Source organism: Oryx dammah, unplaced genomic scaffold, assembly GCF_014754425.2.
Source record: "Oryx dammah isolate SB20612 unplaced genomic scaffold, SCBI_Odam_1.1 HiC_scaffold_27, whole genome shotgun sequence".
Classification (NCBI taxonomy): Eukaryota; Metazoa; Chordata; class Mammalia; order Artiodactyla; family Bovidae; genus Oryx; species Oryx dammah.
Window position 1 is genome coordinate 117,828,151 of NW_024070211.1, and position 25,120 is coordinate 117,853,270.

Below are 25,120 nucleotides of genomic sequence, written 5' to 3' on the forward strand. Positions count from 1 at the left end.
TTAGTAAAATCTTTCCAAAGAGCAACTGAACAATACAATCAAAACTGTGTAACATGATCCCTTTGATACATCAATTCTGTAGGTTTTGGAGAAATGAGAATTTCTCGTATGTTGCTGGTAAGAAGAAGTTTTGGAGAAATGAGGTTTTGGAGAAATGAGAATTTCTTTTATGTTGCTGGTAAGAAGAGTTAAATTAGTAAAATCTTTCCAAAGAGCAACTGGACAATACAGTCAAAACCGTGTAACATGATCCCTTTGGTACATCAATTCTGTAGGTTTTGGAGAAATGAGAATTTCTCGTATGTTGCTGGTAAGAAGAGTTAAATTAGTAAAATCTTTCCAAAGAGCAACTGGACAATACAGTCAAAACCGTGTAACATGATCCCTTTGGTACAGCAATTCTGCATTAGGAAATTATCCTAAGGATATAATCATGAAAAGGAGCATGATGCACAAATTTAATGACAGTAATAGCTAATGCAGTGTTGTTCTAAGCAACAGAGAAATTTAAAAAATAATTGCAATACAGATAACATGACAACAAGAAGAGAATACCTCTTCTATCAACTCCTGGAGATGCTCGGTCAGGTTCAAATTCTTCCTGTAATCTGTTACAACTTTGTCAAAGTCATCCACATGCTTCCGCAAATCCCTCATGGCTTCCAAAAGGACATTCACGTTATTATTTGGATAATTTAAGAGAGAAGTTTTATTCTCAACTTTTTCCATTTTCCTTTTCAAAGCCTGGGCAAAAAAAATTTTTTAATGACAGTCAGTTTTTATTTACTCAGCTAGTTAATAATTAAATATTGAGGGAAAAACTTTGAAAAACTTTTATAGCATCCTTCATTTAATATGTTAAAATCATAATTATTAAAACACATTTTGGAAAGAATAGGTTTCCTTTCAGATAGTTTATTGATTCAGCATTCAGCAGATATAGAGAAAATTTACTCTACACCAGGATCTATTCTATAGTTTGAGAATGCTATGATTGTTTAAAGAAGACAAAGACCATAAAATCAAATATTTTATTGTACTCAGCTCACTGTCTCCTGAGAAAGCAATCAAATTAGCCAGCATAAGCAATAATCAGGAAAGGTATTAGGGCCTGCAGGAACAGTGGAAGAAGCTCCTGATTGATATAGGTGGGTGCAAGGAAAGAAAAAGGGATGTATAGGAGGTGTGTGTGTGTCTGTGTGTGTTTGTGTGTGTGTAGCAGAGATCATTCTGGAGCTGCTTCAAGAGATAAATCAATAAGTTATGTATTTTACATGAAGCACCCAATTGTTATAAAAACTAAAAACTATCTTTTCAGTTCTAATGGTATAAAAAAAGCCTAAGGGTTAGGCATTTAGAATTGAAATGCAAAATAATTTTGCAATAATTGTAGCATACACACACACACACATACAAGTATCTTCTCATTACCTGTAGTTTTTCAGCATATATATCCACTTGTTGAATTTGATATTTGAGAGCTTTTAGATTTCGAGCTTTTTCATTTTTCTTAGTGTAATTAAACTTCAAATTGTTGAATTTCTTTTTTATTTCTTTGAATGATTCTTTGAGCTACAGTTCAATAAAAAGAAACAGGTGATTTCCTTAAAATGAGAACACTGATATTCGTTTGCATTAATCAAGATATCTGTACTTCAAAATCTTCATAACCTTTGAAATGTATTCAAAGTGATTTTAAATAGAAAGCAAGTCTGCTAAGTGAATATATAATGTGAATTTAAACATATTCCCCAAGTATGCTGCTGCTGCTGCTATGTTGCTTCAGTCGTGTCTGACTCTGTGCGACCCCATAGACAGAAGCCCGCCAGGCTCCCCTGTCCCTGGGATTCTCCAGGCAAGAACACTGGAGTGGGTTGCCATTTCCTTCTCCAATGCATGAAAGTGAAAAGTGAAAGTGAAGTCGCTCAGTGGTGTCCGACTCTTAGCAACCCCATGGACTGCAGCCTACCAGGCTCCTCCGTCCATAGGATTTTCCAGGCAAGAGTACTGGAGTGGGGTGCCACTGCCTTCTCTGTTCCCCAAGTATAGGTAATTATAAATTGTTCTTAGTATTTTTTGATTTGTAATTTATAATTAGGATTACAGTTATAGAACATCCTTTGGCCTTCAAACAAGAATGATTTTAATATGTGATAGATTCTTAACAACTCTAATTTTATTTGTATTTATCTGACATTATTTTACAACTCATTCTAGTCTCTCTGTGCTAATATTTGTCTCAGATCCTTCCATATTCCAGTGCTCTTACAGTTATCATGAATAAACTTATTGTCTCCCAGGAGGTGTTCATGTTGCAGACGTCAATGGTGTGTTAACATTTAGCCCAGTGAGGACATTAATGAGGTAGAAGAGGGGACCCAGTATGAGAGTCAGTAGGAAAAGGGCTGTATTTGTTCAAATCCAATTAAAAATCATTTTTCACGGACAGTTTCCAGAAGAGATTTACTTCTTAGAAATAAATCATTAACTTCAGAGAGCCTTCAAAAATGGAATGTAAAGTGACAGTTGTTGCCCACGGTGGCGATGCTAACTTGTGCATGAACAGAGCGCGTGGCTGTACACTGAAAACAGGGCATAGATGATGACTTTCTTAAAAACAAACAGTTCAGCTCTATCAGTGAAGCAAAATTCTAAGCAGTCTAGTTCGATTAACCACACTGCTTTCTGTGCCCTTCTGCAGATTCAAGAAGGATAAACACATTGACAGGAAACTCACTCTATAATGTCAGCGAAGAGGAGTACAGAGAAAATATAAAGCATCTCAGATTATATGGGAGCATTGAACAGCCAAGAATGAACAATGTCATGGTTGATAAATTTGAGCTATGACAAGAAGTCAGGAAAACATTAAAATTCTTTTCAATGACAGCAAGTAAATTATTTGGGAGGGAATAAAAATTGTGCACAGGACGGATTTTAGGTTTAAAATGCAGAAAAACTATCTGCCCGGAGAAAACACTCATCTTTTCAATTCTTATTTCAAATTCTGCATATTATAAAGACAAAAGTTTGATATTTAACACTTTCTGAAAACTGCTGCTGCTGCTAAGTTGCTTCAGTCGTGTCCGACTCTGTGCGACCCCATAGTCGGCAGCCCACCAGGCTCCTCCATCCATGGGATTTTCCAGGCAAGAACACTGGAGTGGGTTGCCATTGCCTTCTCCGCTTTCTGAAAAGAACAATTGATAAAGCCCTAACTGCATACATGGAAATTATTATACTGATTCAATTTTTGCATTTGCTCTACCTATACTTCATCAGTGTTGTTTATATGATAAATAAAAGTATTGAGCATTAGCTTTATTTTATTTTATTTTTGTTTACTTTACAATTCTGTATTGGTTTTGCCATACATTGACATGAATCCACCATGGGTGTACATGCGTTCCCAAACATGAACCCCCCTGCCACTCCCCTCCCCACAACATTTCTCTGGGTCATCCCCACGTACCAGCCCCAAGCGTGCCATATCCTGCATCGGACATAGACTGGCAATTCGATTCTTACATGATATTATACATGTTTCAATGCCATTCTGCCAAATCATCTCACCCTCTCCCTCTCCCACTGAGTCCAAAAGTCCGCTATACACATCTGTGTCTTTTTTGCTGTCTTGCATACAGGGTCATCATTGCCATCTTTCTAAATTCCATATATATGTGTTAGTATACTGTATTGGTGTTTTTCTGTCTGGCTTATTTCACTCTGTATAATCGGCTCCAGTTTCATCCATCTCATCAGAACTGATTCAAATGTATTCTTTTTAACGGCTGAGTAATACTCCATTGTGTATATGTACCACAGCTTTCTTATCCATTCATCTGCTGATGGACATCTAGGTTGTTTCCATGTCCTGGCTATTATAAACAGTGCTGCAATGAACACTGGAGTACATGTGTCTCTTTCAATAAATTACAAGCACAGAGACCACATAAAATATTCCAATGGATAAATCAATAATATTATAAAGGAGTGGAAAGAAGTATAACTTCAAAACTTGAAAATTATTCCTCCATTAGAACTCAGAAAAAATATTTAAAAGATAGTATTCAGCTGATATGTTTACAAAATAAACAATTCATATTTAAATTTTTTGACAGTGGATGTGTTAAAATGTGTGTGTTTGACATTAGTGGGAAACCACAAATGAGGACAATTTTATGAGGTTAAGATATGAAGACACAGTAGTACAACAATGGGAATGCCCTAAAATCACTTATGAATGAATGAAGTCGTTCAGTCGTGTCCGACTCTTTTCGACCCCGTGGACTGTAGCCTATCAGGCTCCTCTGTCCATGGGATTTTCCAGGCAGGAATACTGGAGTGGATTGCCATTTCCTTCTCCAGCAGATCACTTATATGTACTCCTAAAAGGGTTAAGATGGTAAACTTGATGTTATGTGTCATTCACTACAGTTAAAAATACAATTTTTATTTTTAATAACAATAAATAAAGTAAAATAAAAAGAAAGGAAAAATATGTACAGTCACTAACATGTATCCATCGGCAAACAAAATTTTATATTCTTTTTTCCCCATGACTGTACCATAACATATATTATAAACTTCAGTCTGGACAAAGGAAGAGGGACTCTGTTATCAACCTGATAACCACTGAGTTATGCCCACTTGTTTAAATGGGAAAAAAATCAACATCTATTTGAAAACTATGCGATAAATGAAGAAAGACTGAGCCTTAACCTTTTAATTCTAAGTGATGACATTTAAAGTTTACCTTGGATTAAGAAATTTGAGGCTGATAAATGATAAGTGTAATTTTATTTCTGTTTGCCTCAAAATGTATGTACTTTCACTGAAGATGATTTATAAGGCCAAAGAATGTTCATGGTGCTATGGGTATGTGAAACGAGATCAGTTTCTTTCTGACATATGATCTCCTTTGACATACTTGCTGGCACTTCTCTCTTTTGGTCCCATTGGAAATCCATTTAAATCCTGAACCTTTCCCAGCTCAAATTCAGGACTATTGCAGATACAAGTTGAAGGCAGCAGCATGAATTATCTTCAGCAACCAGATTTTCAGAAAAAATCTAGCCATGTCTAATTTTCTTACCTGTGCATTCTAATATGAAAACTTAACTTCCCATCTAATATCCATATAACTTGTTTATATGTTTTTTTTTTTAAACTGAGTGCCATGGTTGCTCGGCTATGGTATCATTGTTCATGCATATAGCTGTTTTAAACTTTAGTTAGGTGATCAACAATGGGGAATGGTGGAGATGGCCAAGACAACTGTTCAACCAGAGCACAGAAAGAAGGAAAACTACCCAAACCTTGGGGCAAGGATAAGTTTACCCTATTCAAAATATTTAAATGTTTTTATAATTTGTATTGATAAAATTTCTGAAAGTCTTAAGGAAATCAGGAGAAAGATACTTTTTCAAATGCACAGTGTGATTTTCCTATCTTTCCACTTGTCCATCTCCTCCATAGTTGCTGTGGAATAGAGCTGTAATTAGAAAAAAAAATCATTAAGACTTAAAACTGCAGTTCTTTTGAAACTAACATAATGAGCATCTTCACCAAATTTCCCAGGGAGCAGTAAACTTCTCTCAGGGTTAGACATAAACAAAACTTCTTAGGGAGGAAGCAAAAGGGAACAAAATGGGTAACAAAGAGGCTGGCTTGCTATTTTAGTCTTGACAAAGCTGGCTGAGGCAACTTTGGCACAAGGAGGCATTATTTGTGAGTCTGTTGATGGCAAGGCCAATTTACGTGTGGGGCATGGGACATTTTAAAACTAAGACAAAAATAAAATAAAATAAAATAAAACTAAGACAATGTCTTTAAAATAAAAGCCTTTCATTAGAACCATGGCACATGATTGGCCAGAAGCAAAAATACAAAACAAGTAGTCCATTTCTCTTAATGTCCATTTCATGAGCTTTATTTTTTGCCCACCATTTTGCTTACTCCAGAAAAAAAAAAAGTTTTCTGATGCTCATTTTCAGTAACAGAAAGGAGGCTATAATGTTATAACACCCTAGGGATGCTTCATTTGAAATGAAGTGGCCCCAAACTCCTAATTTAACCCAAGTGACTTGCTACAATTATTAATGGTAACTTTAGCTTTAGTTCTGGAGAGATTTCAGGACCAGACTTTCTTGGCCCCCTCCTGTTCAGCAACCACATGACTGTCCTGTGCTTATGACCAGTCTTGTAGAAGCAGAAAGTGGGGCAGCTTGGAAAGAAGACAATTGCTCCATTTTAAGTTGCAGGTGGCAGCACATCTCAGTAATAGCTATTCATCCACTCTGCAAGTTATTGTGTTCACAATATATTTACATTTTATTTTCTGAACATGATAACCATGATTTGAAAAGTTCAGCTTTTTATCTTCTACAGTAAGAAGAGTAATTGTGCAGCTGTTAAACACCAAACTTCCAACAGATTTTAACCCAATGGAATGGACATTTCAAAACAAATTATAGTCTTTTCTATCCTCTTATAAATACCAACTAAATGGACTCACACTGGGGCCTAGTGATGAGCAGTTGTAGTTGTGAAGGCCCTTGGGCTTTAAGTTGCCCTAAACTATTAGTTTCCTAAGGACTGGTGTGTACGATGGCTTGGCAGACAGTAGTCACATAGTAATATTAGTTGAATGATGATAATTTAGTTTTTCCTTAAAATGATGAATTAAGATCATCAATCTAAGAAATAGACATACTCTTTTTCCTATTTGGAACCAGTCTGTTGTTCCATGTCCAGTTCTAACTGTTGCTTCCTGACCTGCATACATACAGGTTTCTCAGGAAGCAGGTCAGACAGGTCAGGTGTATGCAGAGTACATCATGAGAAACGCTGGGCTGGATGAAGCACAAGCTGGAATCAAGATTGCTGGGAGAAATATCAATAACCTCAGATATGCAGATGATACCACCCTTATGGCAGAAAGTGAAGAGGAACTAAAGAACCTCTTGATGAAAGTGAAAGAGGAGAGTGAAGAAGTTGGCATAAAGCTCAACATTCAGAAAACGAAGATCATGGTATCCGGTCCCATCACTTCATGGCAAATAGATGGGGAAACAGTGTCAGACTTTATTTTTCTAGGCTCCAAAATCACTGCAGATGGTGATTTCAGCCATGAAATTAAAAGACACTTTCTCCTTGGCAGGAAAGTTATGACCAATCTAGACAGCATATTAAAAAGCAGAGACATTCCTTTGCCAACAAAGGTCGATCTAGTCAAGGCTATGGTTTTACCAGTAGTCATGTATGGAGGTGACAGTTGGACTATAAAGAAAGCTGAGAGCCAAATAATGGATACTTTTGAACTGTGGTGTTGAAGAAGACTCTTGAGAGTCCCTTGGATTGCAAGGAGATCCAACCAGTCCATCCTAAAGGAGATCAGTCCTGAATATTCATTGGAAAGACTGATATTAAAGCTGAAACTCCAATACTTTGGCCACCTGATGCGAAGAGCTGACTCATTTGAAAAGACCCTGATGCTGGGAAAGATTGAAGGGGGGAGGAGAAGGGGATGACAGAGGATGAGATGGTTGGATGGTATCACTGACTCAGTGGACATGAGTTTGGGTAAACTCTGTGAGTTGGTGATGGACAGGGAGGCCTGGCATGCTGCAGTCCATGGAGTTGCAAAGAGTTGGACACAACTGAGCGACTGAACTGAACTGAGTGTTATTCATTGTGTATGTATCTATGGCAGCAGCATTCCTGTATTCTAACTTATTGCTGCTAATGTGCCTTATCTCCTTGGAACTAAATGACAGAAGAATAAAAGAATCTGTGTTACTAGAACAAGAAACTATGACATATGGAATACATATAAACATACATACATATATATTAATATGTGTGTGTGTATATGTGTGTGTATATATATATATATATATATATATATATATATATATATATTCCATTTCTGTCCTGATGGGTAAGATGTTGGTACAGTGTAAAAATTTCAGGCTGAAGTAACATAATTATATGAAAACTTCTGTTTGCAAAATTTACTTTGAGAAAATGAATACCAACCCAATTCTGTCATTACTATTCTTCTCTGCAGGGTAATTGTTTGTGACCCATGATGAGATTCCAGTGACAAATTTCCATTAACATAATGTAAATGTAAAGGAAATTTTTTGATCAGGTTGCAAGAAGAAAACACACTTAATATTAAGTTATTAAATTTCTAGAGAAGTGTAAAGAATAAGGAACTGATGTTCTGTCATGTAATAAGGCAAAGAACATCTATAATGCTTTGTGTATTAACAACTTATTTATACTGCCAGGCAAGAAAATGTATAGTGAGATTTAACATTCATGCATACCGATATATCTTTGTGTGAAATGAGTGGAAAAAACCTCCACAAAATCTGGCAGTATGAAGGTTATATTTTTTAGTAGACAGTTCAAAGTCAGTGAACCTTCAAGAAGCACTTTAAATGCATTGGAAGCAAAATACTGAGTTTCAAAATCAACTCAAAAAATCAAATGCTCGGCCTACTTCTCTGACGGGGTACCTGACTATATTTTTTATGTAAAAAAATTATTGTAATATATTGATTTATGGTAAAGCATCTGCCTGAGGTGCAGGAGACCTGGGTTCGATCCCTGGGTTGGGAAGGTCCCCTGGAGAAGGAAATGGCAACCCATTCCAGTACTCTTGCCTGGAAAATTCCATGGACTGAGGAGCCTGGTAGGCTACAGTCCATGGGGTTGCAAAGAGTCAGACACAACTGAGCGACTTCACTTTCACTAAATAATATTACTACTAATAATGAAAAATTTTAAGTATCAAATATTATTACAGTTCAGAGTCTGGTTCAGACATTCACAATACAAACCAAGCCACACATATACTTATTTTGCTAATTAATATTCCCCATAGGCACCACAAAATCCAGGTTGTGCAGTCTTTGTGGTGCTGCAAAGTGCCTCATTTCAGCAGCTGAGGAAGGTTTCTTCCTACAGGTGACTAATGAAGAAGTGGTCAACCACAGAGTCTTAAAAAAATAAGAAATTCTGTACCATCTGAATAATGGCACCCCACTCCAGTACTCTTGCCTGGAAAACCCCATGGACAGAGGAGCCTGGTAAGCTGCAGTCCATGGGGTTGCTAAGAATCAGACACGACTGAGCAAGTTCACTTTCACTTTTCACTTTCCTGCACTGGAGAAGGAAATGGCAACCCACTCCAGTGTCCTTGCCTGGAGAATCCCAGGGATGGGGGAGCCTGGTGGGCTGCCGTCTATGGGATCACACAGAGTCAGACACGACTGAAGTGACTTAGCAGCAGCAGCAGTACCATCTGAAAGCAGTTCTTGTTGGTGTCTTTATTTTTCAAAGCACTCTTTAAGATTAAAGGGAAACAGATGAATTCTTAGAAAAGTATATCCTTCCAAAACTGAACCAGCAAGAAACAGAAAATCTTAACAGACCGATCACAAGCATGAAAATAGAAGCTGTAATCAAAAATCTTCCAACAAACAAAAGCCCAGGACCAGATGTCTTCACAGGTGAATTCTACCAAAAATTTAGAGAAGAGTCAACACCTATCCTACTCAAACTCTCCCAAAAAACTGCAGAGGAAGGTAAATTCCCAAAATCATTCTATGAGGCCACTATCACCCCAATACCAAAACCAAACAAGGAATTCACACAAAAAAGAAAACTACAGGCCAATATCACTGATGAACATAGATACAAAAATCCTCAACAAAATTCTAGCAAACAGAATCCAATAACATATTAAAATGATCATATATCATGACCAAGTGGACTTTATCCCAAGGATGCAAGGATTCTTCAATATTCACAAATCAATCTAGGGGATACACCATGTTAACAAATTGAAAGATAAAAACCACATGATTACCTCGATAGATGCAGGCCTTTGAAAAATTCAACACCCATTTATAATGAAAACTCTCCAGAAAGCAGGCATAGAAGGAATATACCTCAACACAATAAAAGCCATATATGATAAACTCACAGCAAACACTATCCTCAAGTGTAAAAAATTGAGAGCATTTCCCCTAAAGTCAGGAACAAGACAAGGGTGCCCACTGTCACCACTACTATTCAACATAGTTTTGGAAGTGTTAGCCACAGCAATCAGAGCAGAAAAAGAAATAAAAGGAATCTGGATTGGAAAAGAAGAAGTAAAACTCTCACTGTTTGCTGATGACATGATCCTCTACATAGAAAACCCTAAAGACACCACCAGAAAATTACTAGAGCTAATCAGTGCATACAGTAAAGTTGCAGGATCTAAAATTAATACACAGAAATCCCTTGTATCCCTATACAGTAACAATGAGAAAACAAAAAGAGAAATTAAGGAAACAATCCCATTCATCATTGCAACAAAAAGAATAAAATACTTAGGAATTAAAAATTTACCTAAAGAAACAAAAGACCTATACATAGAAAATGATAAAATACTGATGAAAGAAATAAAAGATGACACAAATAGATGGAGAAATATACCATGTTCATGAATTGGAAGAATAAATATAGTGAAAATGAATATACTACCCAAAGCAATCCATAGATTCAATGCAATCCCTATCCAGCTACCATTGATATTTTTCACAGAACTAGGACAAATAACTTCACAATTTGTATGGAAACACAAAGAAACCTTGAATAGCCAAAGCAATCTTGAGAAAGAAGAATGGAACTGGAGGAATCAATCTGCCTGACTTTAGACTATACTACAAAGCTACGGTCATCAAGAGAGTATGGCACTGGCGCAAGACAGAAATATAGATCAAGGGAACAAAATAGAAAGCCCAGAGATAAATCCATGTACCTATGGACACCTTATCTTTGACAAAGGAGACAAAAATACACAATAGAGAAAAGATAATCTCTTTAACAAGTGGTGCTGGGAAAATTGGTCAACCACCTGTAAAAGAATGAAACTAGCACACTTTCTAATACCATACACAAAACTAAACTCAAAATGTATTAAAAATCTAAATTTAATACAAGAAACTATTAAACTCCTAGAGGAAAACATAGGCAGAACACTCTCTGATGTAAATCACAGCAGGACCCTCTATGACCCACCTCCCAGAGTAAATGAAAATAAAAGCATAAATAAATGGGACCTAATTAAACTTAAAAGCTTTTGCACAGTGAAGGAAACTAAAAGCAAGGCGAAAAGACAGACTTCAGAATGGGAGAAAATAATAGCAAACGAAGCAATTGACAAATAATTAATCTCAAAAATATACAAGCAGCTCATGCAGCTCAACACCAGAAAAATAAATGACCCAATCAAAAAAACGGGCTAAAAAACTAATTTCTCCAAAAAAGACGTACAGATGGCTAATAAATCACATGAAAAGATGATCATCACTCATTATCAGAGAAGTCGAGTTGCTCAGTCGGGTCTGACTCTTTGCAACCCAATGGACTGTAGCTTACAAGGCTCCTCTGTCCATGGAATTTTCCAGGCAAAAGTACTGGAGTGGGTTGCCATTTCCTTCTCCAGGAGATCTTCCCCACCCAGGGATTGAACCCAGGTCTTCTGCATTGCAGGCAGACACTTTACCATTTGAACCACCAGGGAAGAGATAATGCAAATAAAAACCATAATGAGGTACCATCTCATACCAGTCTACAAACAATAAATGCTGGAGCAGGTGTGGAGAAAAGGGAACCCTCTGACACTGTTGGTGAAAGTGAAGTTGCTCAGTCGTATCTGACTGTTTGCGACCCATGGACTGTAGCCCACCAAGCCTTTCCATCCATGGGATTCTCTAGGCAAGAATACTGGAGTGGGTTGCCATTTCCTTCTCCAGTTGGTAGGAATGCAAACTAGTACAGCCACTATGGAAAATAGTGTGGAGATTTCTTTAAAAACTGGAAATAGAACTGCCATATGATCCAACAATCCCACTGCTGGGCATATGCACAGAGGAAACCAGAATTGAAAGAGACACGTGTACCCCAATGTTAATTGCAGCACTGTTTACAATAGCTAGGACATGGAAGCAACCTAGATGTCCATTGACAGAAGAATGGATAAAAAAGTTGTGGTACATATACACAATGGAATATTACTCAGCTATTAGAAAGAATGCATTTGAGTCAGTTCTAATGGGGTAGATGAAACTGGAGCCTATTATAGAGTGAAGTAAGCCAGAAAGAAAAACACCAATACAGTATGCTGCTTCTGCTGCTACTAAGTCACTTCAGTTGTGTCCAATTCTGTGCGACCTCATAGACGGCAGCCCACCAGGCTCCCCCGTCCCTGGGATTCTCCAGGCAAGAACACTGGAGTGGGTTGCCATTTCCTTCTCCAAGGCATGAAAGTGAAAAGGGAAAGTGAAGTTGCTCAGTCATGTCCGACTTTTTGCGACCCCATGGACTGCGTCCTAGCAGGCTCCTCTGTCCATGGGATTTTCCAGGCAAGAATACTGGAGTGGGTTGCCATTGCCTTCTCCTCAATACAGTATATTAATGCATATATATGGAATCTAGAAAGATGGTAATGATGACCCTATATACAAGACAGCAAAACAGACACAGATATAAAGAACAGACTTTTGGGCTCTGTGGGAGAAGGGGAGGGTGGGATGATGTGACAGAATAGCACTGAAACATGTATATCACCACTTGTGAATAGATGACCAGTCTAAGTTCGAGGGATGAAACAGGGCACTCAAAGCTGGTGCACTGGGACAACTCAGAGGGATGCAGTGGGGAGGGAGAGGGGAGTGGTGTTCAGAACTGGGGGGACACATGTACACCCGTGGCTGATTCGTGTCAATGTGTGGGAAAATCCACCACAATATTGTAAAGTAATGGCCTCCAATTAAAATAAACAAATTAATCAATAAAGAAATAATCACAGAGGTTGGGCTAAAGTATTCTCATCTCAAAGTTGTATCTGACTTATAACAAATTTTTTATAAATATTTTAATATATTAATATTTCCTGAATAAGAACCTACTGTATAGCACTGGGAACTTTCCTTAACACTCTTTAATGACCCATAGTGGAACATAATCTGAAAAAAGAGTGGATATATGTCTAACCGATTCAGTTAGTACAGCAGAAACTAACACAACATTGTAAATCAACTATACTTCAATAAAAAGTAATTTTGGATGGCATCACTGACTCGATGGACATGAGTTTGGCTGAACTCTGGGAGTTGGTGATGGACAGGGAGGCCTGGCGTGCTACAATTCATGGGGTTGCAAAGAGTCGGACATGACTGAGCGACTGAACTGAAAGGGAAATGATCTCTGATAAAATAAAAACTTTATTTAGTACAGTTTCATAAAATAATTATAAATTGAATATTGTTTGTAAAGGAATAACATCAAATCAGCCAGAGAGATAAATACATCATGTTTTGAATTAGGTTTTGTGAGTAGACAGATTAAAATTCTATTTTAAATATAAAGTTTGTTAAAATAAATGCTTTTCTATGCAATAGAGAAAAAAAAGAAAAGAAAGGAAACAGGCCAAAACTTTTTAAGATCCTTTAAACATGAAACTGTAACTAGTATCAAGCATGAGTTGGATATGAAGTAGAAGTAAATGAGAAGAATCACTCTGTTAATATTTAAGAACATGTTGTAGGGATATCTGATTCCTAAATCAAACCCACACGTATCTGGTTTCTCGTTCTTGTTCTGGTACAGACAATCCCAGGCGTCCCTGCTATGACTGGAAGGGCCATCTGTCTTCCCAACCCGCTGGCTTCCAGCACAGGGTCATGACGAGGCAGCCTGTAAATAGAACCACTATGGGAAGGGCCTGAACTACCGTGGGGAGACCCGGGTCCACAAAGGCCACGGTGCTTCAGGAAGAGGGATGCTGAGCTGCAGGCAGCCAGGAATAACCTTTAGCTTGCTCTCTTCTGCTTTCAATAAAATAGGGCTGAACATCACAGTAGAGACAGATTTTCAGCAAGAAAAGTTTACAATTTTTTTTTTAAGGAAGAGGAGGAAGATGTAAGCGAAGAAAGAAAACAATTTCAGAAGAAGGTAGTAAAAAAATTATTTCCATGACTATGAATCTAAATTTTACAGCCTTGGGGAGAATCAACGTTGTTTTCCTTAACAAGATCTGGCTGAAGTGTTGCTAACTGCAGGGCATGACCTGGAAGAGGCCATTCTACACAGAGGACAGGGTACACCAGGTGTTTAACTCTGAGTGAAGAAAGAGTCTCTGGCCCACAGTTGCGCCTGGAACACATACTGGGAGCAGAAACTCCACAGTCTTGTGGCACATTGCTCCGCTGAAATTCTGGTGATGCTAGTTTCCCTCCTGCTGAATGGGATCCAAGCGCTCCCTCCTGCTCTCTTCCCCTCTTTCTTTCCTTCCAGTCTTGCTTTTTCTTGCCTTTGGCCAAAAAGGGCTAGACGACCACCCAGGTTTACTCATACTTCAGTCTATGCTCTGATGTTGATAACAGTTGATACTCACGGGGCTGAAATTGTGTAACTGGGGCATAAGCAGAACAATCAAGAAGTTTTACTACTTCTTTCCCCCTCCACTCACTTTCCTCATGGGCTTGAGATTAATGGACTTAACGTCTTGCTTTCAAAAGAGATAAGTCTAGAATTATGGTACCTTCTGTCCTGCTGTCAGTTCCAGTAAGGAACCAGGGCCCATGCTATCCTTTATTTTTCTCCTAAAACAAGTAAACCTTTGCATGGAAAGTTTCACTAGGGGAGGGCGGCGCTGTAGTTCAGTGTGTGTCTTAGGGAGGGAGGTGGGTAGAATTGAGAGAGAGGAGGTGGAATTAAGGAGATGTATGAAAAGACTCTGATGCTGGGAGGGATTGAGGGCAGGAGGAGAAGGGGACGACAGAGGATGAGATGGCTGGATGGCATCACTGACTCAATGGGCATGAGTCTGAGTGAACTCTGGGAGATGGTAATGGACAGGGAGGCCTGGTGTGCTGCGATTCATGGGGTCGCAAAGAGTCGGACACGACTGAGCAACTGAACTGGAGTGAACTGAACTGATGGAGAGAGGAACAGGGAAACTTATAAAACCACATGTAAAACAGATAGCCGATGGGAATTTGCTGTATGACTCAGGGAACTTAAACAAGGGCTTTGTGACAATCTAGAAAGGTGGGATGGGAGAGAGGTCCAGGAGGGAGGGGACATGGGTGTAACTATGGCTGAATCTTGTTGATGTATGACAGAAAACCACAAAATTCTGTAAAACAAATATCCTTCAATTAAAAAAATAAAGTGGCAAACAGTAAAAAACAATAAAAAATGAAGATACCTCTCACCCGTTCTTTCTTTCTCTCTAGGAGTTGCTTTGCCAGAGAAGCCACTCGGTTTGAGTAAATATGAAACTAGCCATTTGACTTTAGTGATAATACTTTGTAACCTCTGAGACAACAAGCTTGCTCCCCTGACCCTTCATCATGAGTCAGTGGAACTTAAATAGCCTCTCAGCAGGCTGGAGCTGGCTGCACCAGGAAGGTGTCACCCTTCTGCCCTGAAGAGCTAAATCCACTTAAGCAAAACTACTGCTATACGGGTTTGGGGTGGGTGGGGAGGAGCAAGCAAAGAACCATAATACTACATTCCAGGTTCTATACACTGACAACATACTGAGGTCAACAGTTTTGGGAGTTTAAAGTGTACTCTATACTCAACCTTTCTGAGCCCTGAGGCCACTGCTTGGTAGATTAAAAGGTCAAGGGTAAAAAGAAAGTCTCCTGATTTACTGTGTGTGTGTGCGCGCACATGTGTGTGCGTGTGTGTGTGTCTGTTTCTGTGTGTGTGTTCCCACCTCGCCTATCTCATCCCTTGTAATGCAGAACTCCAGGCTGCGGGTCAGGGCCCTCTCATGGTCCTCGGTCTGGGCACGCCAGGTCAGACAGTCCCCTTCAAGCATGTCCAGCTGTTCCTGCAGGTTCTTTGCAGAAACATTAGAGCAGTTCTGAAAATGAAAGAGAAGTAAAAGTGATGAAGGGAATAGGCAAAATGGCAATGAGAACAATATGCAATTTACCTGCATTGTGAAACTCATAAATGACAATAAAGAAAATAAGCTCCTGACTTATTTTACTTTAAATTTCTTTGATTTCAGAAGGAAGCCAGACACCAACATCCAATGTTGTGAAAGACAAACTCTTACATTTTTAGTCTCAAAACTTCAGTATTGAAGAGTTGCTCATCATACCCAATGCCTCAGAGACACCATTCAATGTAAGGTATAATTTTTACTTCAAAAGGCATAAAATATGCATTAGAAACATTTGGCTTCTACATTGTAATTTTCTTGTCAACTTGAGGTTAGCCTCAGGTTCATTATGCAAGCGCTCCCATCTCTACTCAGCGCAGGGGGCTCCCGAAGCCAAAGCCAGATGTGAACTTGAGAACAATTTATACTATTTGTGCAAAGTGAGATGTCTTCCTTGCTCTTTTCTTCTAAAAATAAATATACTAATGAAACAAAACTCTTTAAAAGAAAGCTCCTTCTTGGGAAAAATAGAGCCTATTAACAGTGACAGAAATTTTGTATTTCTTTCAGATTAAAAAAAATACTTTAGATTTACTGCATTCCATATAGTTTGGGAGATCAAACCAGTCCATCCTAAAGGAAATCAACTCTGAATATTCATTGGAAGGACTGATGCTGAAGCTGAAGCTCCAACACTTTTGCCACCTGATGTGAAGAGTCGACTCATTGGAAAAAACCCTGATTCTGGGAAAGACTGAAGGCAGAAGAAGGGGATGACAGAGGACAAGATGGCTGGATGGCATCACCAACTCAATGCTCATGAGTCTAAGCAAAGTCCAGGAGATAGTGAAGGACAGAGAAGCCTGGAGGGTTGTAGTCCATGAGGTCACAAAGGATCGGACATGAATGAGCAAGCAAACAACAATGTAGTTTAGTAGATATCTTAAATGAACTTTGAAATAAAATTAGCCATTATGATTTTTATTAATGTTATACATATTGGATAGTATTAACGTAGTCTTTTCTTCCCTCAAATCCTCAAATTAAGAATTTGAAGAAGGAGTTTTTGTTTTACTTTTATATCAGAACCCAATGTGTTATTTAAGAAAATTTAATGTGGAATTATTTCCATCTCTTTTAAGCTCCTTTGGTAAGGTCAGTCCAGTGGGAAAAGCAGATCCAATAACTGATGCCCAGAGGCCTGGGTGGAGCCAAGGTGCTTGGGCTCCTCTACTCTGGGCTTTTGTAGATAAAGTAACTTTTCTGGGATCAGACTCTTCATCTGAAGATGAGGATCCTGGGTCTGACTATCTCAAGGCTACCTTTCAGATCTGACACGCTAAAGCAGCATTGTCCAACAGAAATACAACATGAGCCACATGAATAATTTTAAATTTTCTAGCAGTCATATTAAAAAGAAACTGGTGAAGTTAATTTTCACAATATAGTTTGTTTAACCAAATATAAAAAACACTAGTAAGGTTTTCTTTTTCTTATTAAGTCTTTGAAATCAAGTGTATATCTCACACTTAGACTAAATTTCAATTATTGTCAAATTTGTATCATAAAAACTTACTCTGTAGTTAAAGCTCATAGACTTTAGTAGATTCACATACCAAGTCACTCCAAATATACTTAAAAGGTTTACAATTTTGGGTATCAATTTAAAATAAATAAAATGAAAAGTTTAGTTCCTCTTTGTTTCAAATGTGAAAAACCAACTGCCATTATAGATAGCAATTCTATAACTTTTAAAGTAGCATGAGAATAGATGTATTAAACAAGACTTTTAAAATGAGATTTTTTTTTCCCTTAAAAACATTTTTAGACATGGTATAAACTTACCACAAATAAGTATCCCAATGGCTTAATGTAGTTTTTAATTGAATGTATACCAGGCAGTCTGCCTGGTTTCTTTCATATTACAGCCCAACTCCCAGCCATATCAGGTAAAAATGACAGTGTCTAAGTTGCTTACAGGCTGCTGTACTGATGAGATGACATCCACCCCCAAGGAGAGGGCCAGTTTATGGAGGTGGCCTATGTGCGCCTGCTTTGCCCGAGAGCGTCTGAGGAGGACCTGGGCATTGCGAGCATCATTCATTTCCTTTGCCTGTTCTGGAAACTCCAGTTCTCTTGACTTGAAGAGTCTTCCCAGCTGGAATTTAGGCCATGAACAATTAACCTGGGTTTCATATTTTTATGAAAACAGTTTTTTTTTAAAAGATAGAGGTATAGTTGATGTATGATATTATGTAAATGACAGTTGTATGCTACAGTGATTCACAATTTTTAAAGGTTATACTCCATTTATAGTTATTATAAAATATTGGCTGTATTCCCTAAATTGTACAATATACCCTTGTAGCTTCTTTTATACCTAAATGTTTGTACCTCTTAATACCCTAGCTCTGTACTGCCCCTCCGCACCTTCCTCTCCCCACTGGTAACCACTGGTTCTCTGTATACGTGAGGCTGCTTCTTTTTTGTTATATTCACTACTTTATTGTACATTTTAGATTCCACATGTGATATCATACGTATCTTGTCTTTCTCAAAGATAGATTTTTTAAAAATGCTTATTTCCTATAACATTTAACTAGCTAGTCCACTGCTGACAAGCCCATCTAAAATTAGTATTACAGACAAATAAATGTTATAATGGTGCAAGTCAATAGAGTAAAATTAAGGGACTAACATTGTCAGTTCTATTAAAGAAGAAAATACTGTTTGTTCATAGCCTAAAACTGTAGCAAGATATAGGCCTGTGATTTGACTAAATTCAGAGGCTATTTTCAAGTCTTTTCAATACGTCTCTATTTTCTGTTGTGTGTATGTGCTCAGTGGTATTTTCTGTTAAGAGAGGCCAATATCTATGAAGTTCTACTGACACTTCAATTATAAAATTTTTTTCTTCCCTTTAGTTGCTTATACCCTACCTTTTGTTGTTTACATACACCCTAAGTTACTTTTACCCTAACTTTTGTTAGGGGAACAAAAGTAATTAAGAATCAAGATATTAAAAAAGACAGATGTGTGGAATAAATAGTGAGAGTTCAAGGAATTTAGAAGAGATGAGAACTCACTCCAAGGGAGGTAGGGTTGTTAGGTGGAGGGACAAGGTTTAAGTGGTATAGAGGAGAGAGAAGGACCTGAGAGATAAAGGCAGCTCAAGAGTCAGGGCTTGGAATAAGGAATGTGGGTGCCATCTTTGAGGGACCAAGGAAAGCTCTGTTTGGCTGGTAGATTGGGGAGGATGGGGCTCAGTGCAAGCAAAGTCTGGAGCCAGATTGCAGAAAGCATCTAGTATCAGAAAAAGCAACCTGGCCTGTATTTATTACACAATCATTTATTCTTAATTTCATAGTTTAAAACTGAGAGTCTTCTAGACATCCATGGTAAGTCTTACCTCTTCTCTGACTTGGTGGAACTGGATAATCTTATATAGGATGGCCTCATAATCTTGGATTCTCTGTTTCAGGTTTTGATGGAAGTGAATAAGGTCCTTCAGCTGTTGAGACTTTTCTTTCACAGGTGCTCCTTTGCCGTTTAACTCTTCTGACTCTTTTATAATATACTGAACCTCGTCATTCAGTTGCTGAAGAGTTGAAAGCAATAAAATGAGCTTCTAGAGCGCTTTTTACTTTACAACTGATGTATGAAGATCTCAATAACAAATCACTCTCTTACTTGTTAACAAATACTTATTGTGAGGCTCACCCCTATCCCTGCAAATCCAGGCATTGTGTGTGATGCTAGGGATATATTATTCCATCCTAATCTTCTCAGTATATTTTTTAAAATTTAAATTAACATTAAATTAAAATTTTTTAAAAAACACAAAAAAAAACTGTTTCAAAGTTAGAGGGCAAAATGGAAAGTCATATATTTCTATGACATAGCATAGAGTCATCTGCTGCTGCTGCTAAGTCGCTTCAGTTGTGTCCAACTCTGAGCAACCCCATAGATGGCAGCCCACTAGGCTCCTCTGTCCCTGGGATTCTCCAGGCAAGAATACTGGAGTGGGCTGCCATTCCCTTCTCCAATGCATGAAAGTGAAAATTAAAAGTGAAGTCGCTCAGTCATGCCCAACTCTTAGCGATCACATGGACTGCAGCCTACCAGGCTCCTCTGTCCATGGGATTTCCAGGCAAGAGTACTGGGGTGGGGTGCCATTGCCTTCTCCAGAGTCATCTAGTCATTTGCTAAGTAAATATATTCTAGATACTCTATAAGGCCATGACCATCTGTGATATTTAGTAAAACTAGAATCAAGTGGTATGATAAGAACACCACAAGAAGACAAGTATAAAAGTACATTGGGTGAATTATCTGTCCTTTGGGATAAAAGAATGATCAGAATGAACCACCAGCTGAGCACCACAGTAGCTATGCTGCTTTAAAAGCAGTCATTCTCCCCCTCAAAAAAAAGCAGTCATCCCAGAATCCAAAATAGCCACCACTTGTAGGGAGGGACAAACCACCTTCTCTCTACCCAGCGCTGCTCAGATAGCCCTTATAGGAATCTAGATCCCGGTGAACAGTTCAAAGAGAAAGCCACTATAATTTCAGATGAGATTGGGCATGTTCAGGGTGATATGGCCATTAACTATGATTTCAGGGTTGGATTTTATATCAAGGATAAAAGTAATGGAAATGATTTAAGCTAAGGAGATAATTTGCAGAAGAGTGACCTGGTAAGGGTATTCAAGTTGAAATCAAGTGCATGGGCATCAAATATATACACATCACGGTGACAGAGCTAAAGAATCTTGATAACAGTTCCTGATTTAGAGGAATTTATACACACACACACACACACACACACACACACACACACTTGCTTATGTGCAGGGGCGTGTGCACACATGAAATGCAGATACAAATGACACAGACTATAACAAAGAAACAGGCCAGTAGAATTTTCTAGGAGTTTGGAGGGAAGAGCTCACTGTGGGCTACAATGGTGTGTGTGTGTGTGTGTGTGTGTGTTGGGGGGGTGGTTATGTATTACATCACTTTTGTCTTGTGTGTGTGTGCACACGTGTGTGCATGTACATGCTCGACTCCTTGTGACCCCATGGACTGTAGTCGGCCAGGCTCCTCTGTCCATGGAATTTTCTAGGAAAGAATACTGGAGTGGGTTGTCATTTCCTCCTCCCAGGGATCTTCCCGACCCAGGGATCAAACCCACATCTCCTGTATCTCATGAATTGGCAAGGGATTCTTTACCATTGTGCCACCCAAGAAGCCCCCAGCTTTGTCTTAAAGGAACATAAATTAGATATTCCCTAAAGGAATCTTCAAACTTCCAGTCCTGGGATTCTTTACATCCAACAGTTGCAAAATAGTGACAAACAGAAACACAGGTATCAACTCTGCAGCAAAGAACAGAACCCAGGTAGGAGGATGAAATGACTGGCAAACTTTTCCAGCAATTGTGTCAGGCTCAGGAGTGGCAGGAAGTGGGGGTTAAGGAATGCAGAAGCCATCAGGGCCTGGGAATATGACTCATGGTTTTTTCTCTCACACCCTGAGGGCTCTCAGAGGGAAAATGGGAGAGCACAACAAAATTCTTGGGATGGTGGCCGAAGGCTGGGGTGGCAGTGGTTGGGGACAATAACATCACAGGGATAATCTCAGTGACAGAGGACAGCAGAAGCCCTGTGTCAGAGAGGGTCTAGCCTTGCCTTGAGACCTCTGAATCAAAAACATATCTATGCCTTTTAGGAAAAGAATTGGAATAAATATATGATAAATACATTAATAAGGAAATAATTTAAATTAAAATAATCTAAGGTAAGAATATATTAAGGACCTTTTGTAGCCTGAATGTTTGCATATCATCAAATATAGCACATTGCATTTAAAAAGGAAGAAAAATGTGTCTGACACATGGACTTTTAGAAAAGCAATGCTTTTGTTTTTGAAAAACTTGTAATTCATCAGATGGTTAAAATTAATTAGGTGAGCTTCAACTGAACAGTTTTTCATTCTTTTTCATTCACCCAAGGCCATCAGTTTGCTTCTTCACCTGGAACTGAGGCTTCATTTCATTCCATTTTTTCCGTAGACCTAAAATGGTCTGGAGACTCCCTCCAAGGTCAAGTGCAGACACAGGCATAAGCGCTTCCTGAAGAAGTTTTAAGTTGTGTGTGGTCTGAAATAGACATTAGATAGTTATGCATATGTTTTCTTTGTTACCACCAGCAAATACATCATAATCATTCCAGTGATGACATGGTATGTCATCAAACTTTGCAACTGCCATGAAAACACTCACTACCTAGAGTGAGCTTCTGGTTCTAAACCACCAATGAATAAAAGCACAAGCCCTCTTTTCACTGTGGTAAATATGCATAACAAAAAAACCTACCATTTTAACCAATTTAAATGTGCAGATTAGTGGCATTAGTGCACTTTGGTGTACAATCATTACCATCATCCATTATCAGAACTTTTTCATATTCTCAAACAGAAACTCTGTCCCAGACAAACACCAACCTCCATTTCCCCCTTCCCTCAGCATCTGATAACCTCTATTCTGCCTTCTGTCTCCCTGAATTTGACTACTCGAGGTATCTCACAATAGTGGAATCCCAATATTTATCCTTTTGTGTTTGGCTGATCTCACTTACAGTTCCAAGGTTCCTTCATGTTACAGCATGTGTCAGAATTTCTTTTCTTTTTAAGTCTCAATAAAACCCACTGAATGTTCCCTCACCTTTCTAAGCTGCTCTTTGAATGCTGCCCACTGCTGTTTCACGGGCTTGCTTGCAGAGGCTTTAAGTTGCCAGGCTGTCCGAAGGCGGCTGAGTTCTTCTCTTTCCACCCTCTGGCTTTCCATAGTGTTCTCCATGATGTGTACTTCACTTTTCACATTTAATATTTCATTTTCTTTCGCCTGTGGAATTAATAACCTGTGTAATGGCTTTTCTTTTCCAAGAAATACAACATGGTTTTGCATACAATTCTTTTAAGAGGCAAATGCTTTATCACAGCCAAAGCAGAACACAGTCCTGCCATCAAGAAAAGTCTGAAATGTGGTGTCCCAAGGACAAAAGAACAACAACAAAAAAAACCAGGATTGTCTTGGAATGCAGGAACAGAAAAAACAGACCCTTATTGTCCTTCCCTCCCCCACGTTATAACTATTAAAGGATCTCAGGTCCTCCTGAGCAGTATAACCTGCCTCCCCTCCTATGAGAAGAAGGTGTTTGCCTTACTCTTCCCTCCACCAGTATGTGTGCCTCATCCAATCAGCAAATGACCTATAACACCCCTATCGCGCTCCTTGTACTCTGAATATAAAAATGGACTAAGGACCCGTGTTCAATGTCGGTTCTCCCTTGAGCAGACCTGCTGTTCTAACAGTGTTTCCCACTCTAATAAACCTTATTTTCCTCTCCTTCTGCCTTATGTCTGGAAATTATTTTCCAACCTGCGCATGGACCACGACATGAAAGGTCTGTGCACAGGCTGGGCTCTCGGAGCCCATAATATATACTTGGACATGAACTTGCTAGTTGTTCACAACTTCGCTGGCATTTCCGTCCCCTTCTGTTTTGTTTATTTCCTGGGGTTTAAAGGATGACTGAATGAGCACAGGGATACAGAAAACTTGAAGCTGAGATTATTTTAATGAATACAGTTTGAAGTGGATTCCACCTTTTAACATACATTAGAATATGTCAATATCTCAGTATTAGGGGCCATGAGGGGGCAAATTGTTCCAGGTTTTTCTTTTTGTACTATCCCATTGTATACACTACAATTATTTTAAGTTTTCCTTGTGAGAAGTTCCTCAAGTTACTCCCTTCTATGAGATCTGAAATGTGCATCTATATACAGTTGTTCCTTGGTATTCATGCGGGCAGGACGGGAGGAGGGTACAGGTTCCAGGACTTGCCCTAGACATCAAAACCAGTGGATGCTTAAGTCCCATGATTGGCTTTCCATACCTGCAGGTTTTAACCAACTCTGGATAGTGTTCTTTGTTGATCCAAAGTTGGTTGAATCCAGGAATGTAGAAGCCCTAGATATGGAGGGCCAACCGTATCTCTATATTTGTACCTCTCTACCCTGGTGGCTCAGCAGTAAAGAATCTGCCTGCAGTGCAGGCGATGCAGGAGACACAGTTCAATCCCTGGGTCAGGAAGATTCCCCTGGAGGAGGAAATGGCAACTCACCCAGTATTCTTGTGGGGAAAATCTCATGGACAGAGGAGTCTTGTAGGCTACAGGCCATGGGGTCGCAGAGAGTCAGACACGACTGAGCACACACACACACTGTATACCAGAAGCACAATATCTAAATTCCAAGACTTCTCTTCCCAACTTTCATATATTCTGGCTATCTGATTTGAAATCCTTTAAACAATGGTTTTAAATAATAGAAATTCAATTAGAGGGAAAAGTATAAGGGGACCAAGGAGTAAAACCATGTACTTTTTTAATGTCCAAACATCAAACAAGGCAGAAGAATATTTGTTTAGCAAAACAAAAATCTGCTTTATGGCCAACTCTTCTCAGGAAATCCTTGAATTTCTAAGGAGCAACTGTACATGAATTTCTATAATGGCAATGACAGCTGGGTATCTAAAAGTCAAAAGACTTCTTATATTATAGTTAGAAGATAGTGTCATGAATCTGTAACAGGACATTTTAAATAATAGGTAGGCTATCTTATTTTTAAATTATTTTAAATGACATTAATATTGCATAATCATATTAATGTAGACATTATAAAGTATCATTTAATTGCAAAAAAGCCTGCAGGTGCTATATGTGATTTCTCCAATGAATTTGGGAATCTAATAATAAAATGGTGTATTCTATAACTGTGATGAACAAGACACATATTATGAAAGATATTAGCCACAGAAATACCTAAAGTAAATCGTATTTTTATCTATGCTATAAATAAAGATAGGGTATCTTTAACATATTATTAAGAAACTATTAATAAAAATGTTACATAATACACGATCTAATGGAAAATTGGAATGTGTAGCATGTCAATGACAACTATAATCTGAAGAGTGTATGCCTTGAATGAGGCCCAGAAAAGAGAGCGCTATGGTAGGATTTGTTGATGCTTAGCTACCAGGATTCAAGAAAAGTGCTTATGCATTTGGCAAATGTAAGTACTGTG

The 25,120-nt window shown here is 38.5% G+C and overlaps 1 protein-coding gene and 1 long non-coding RNA gene across 5 annotated transcripts in view; one reads left to right on the forward strand and one right to left on the reverse strand.

The window, feature by feature from the left end:
• Positions 1–25,120, reverse strand: part of CCDC141 (coiled-coil domain containing 141) — a 235,062-nt gene that overhangs the window by 25,062 nt on the left and 184,880 nt on the right. For all 4 annotated transcript variants that reach the window (XM_040227726.1, XM_040227724.1, XM_040227725.1 and 1 more), the window contains exons 13-19: positions 22,692–22,871; positions 22,002–22,127; positions 19,377–19,565; positions 17,946–18,125; positions 15,794–15,943; positions 1,432–1,572; positions 556–744 (exon numbers count right to left, since the gene is read on the reverse strand). In XM_040227726.1, coding sequence (XP_040083660.1) covers positions 556–744; positions 1,432–1,572; positions 15,794–15,943; positions 17,946–18,125; positions 19,377–19,565; positions 22,002–22,127; positions 22,692–22,871 — 1,155 coding nt within the window. The remainder of the gene's footprint in view (positions 1–555; positions 745–1,431; positions 1,573–15,793; positions 15,944–17,945; positions 18,126–19,376; positions 19,566–22,001; positions 22,128–22,691; positions 22,872–25,120) is intronic.
• LOC120853974 lies at positions 13,771–16,217 on the forward strand. The gene is made up of 3 exons (XR_005718892.1): positions 13,771–14,019; positions 15,306–15,338; positions 16,094–16,217. It is a non-coding gene; the product is annotated as an uncharacterized LOC120853974 (long non-coding RNA).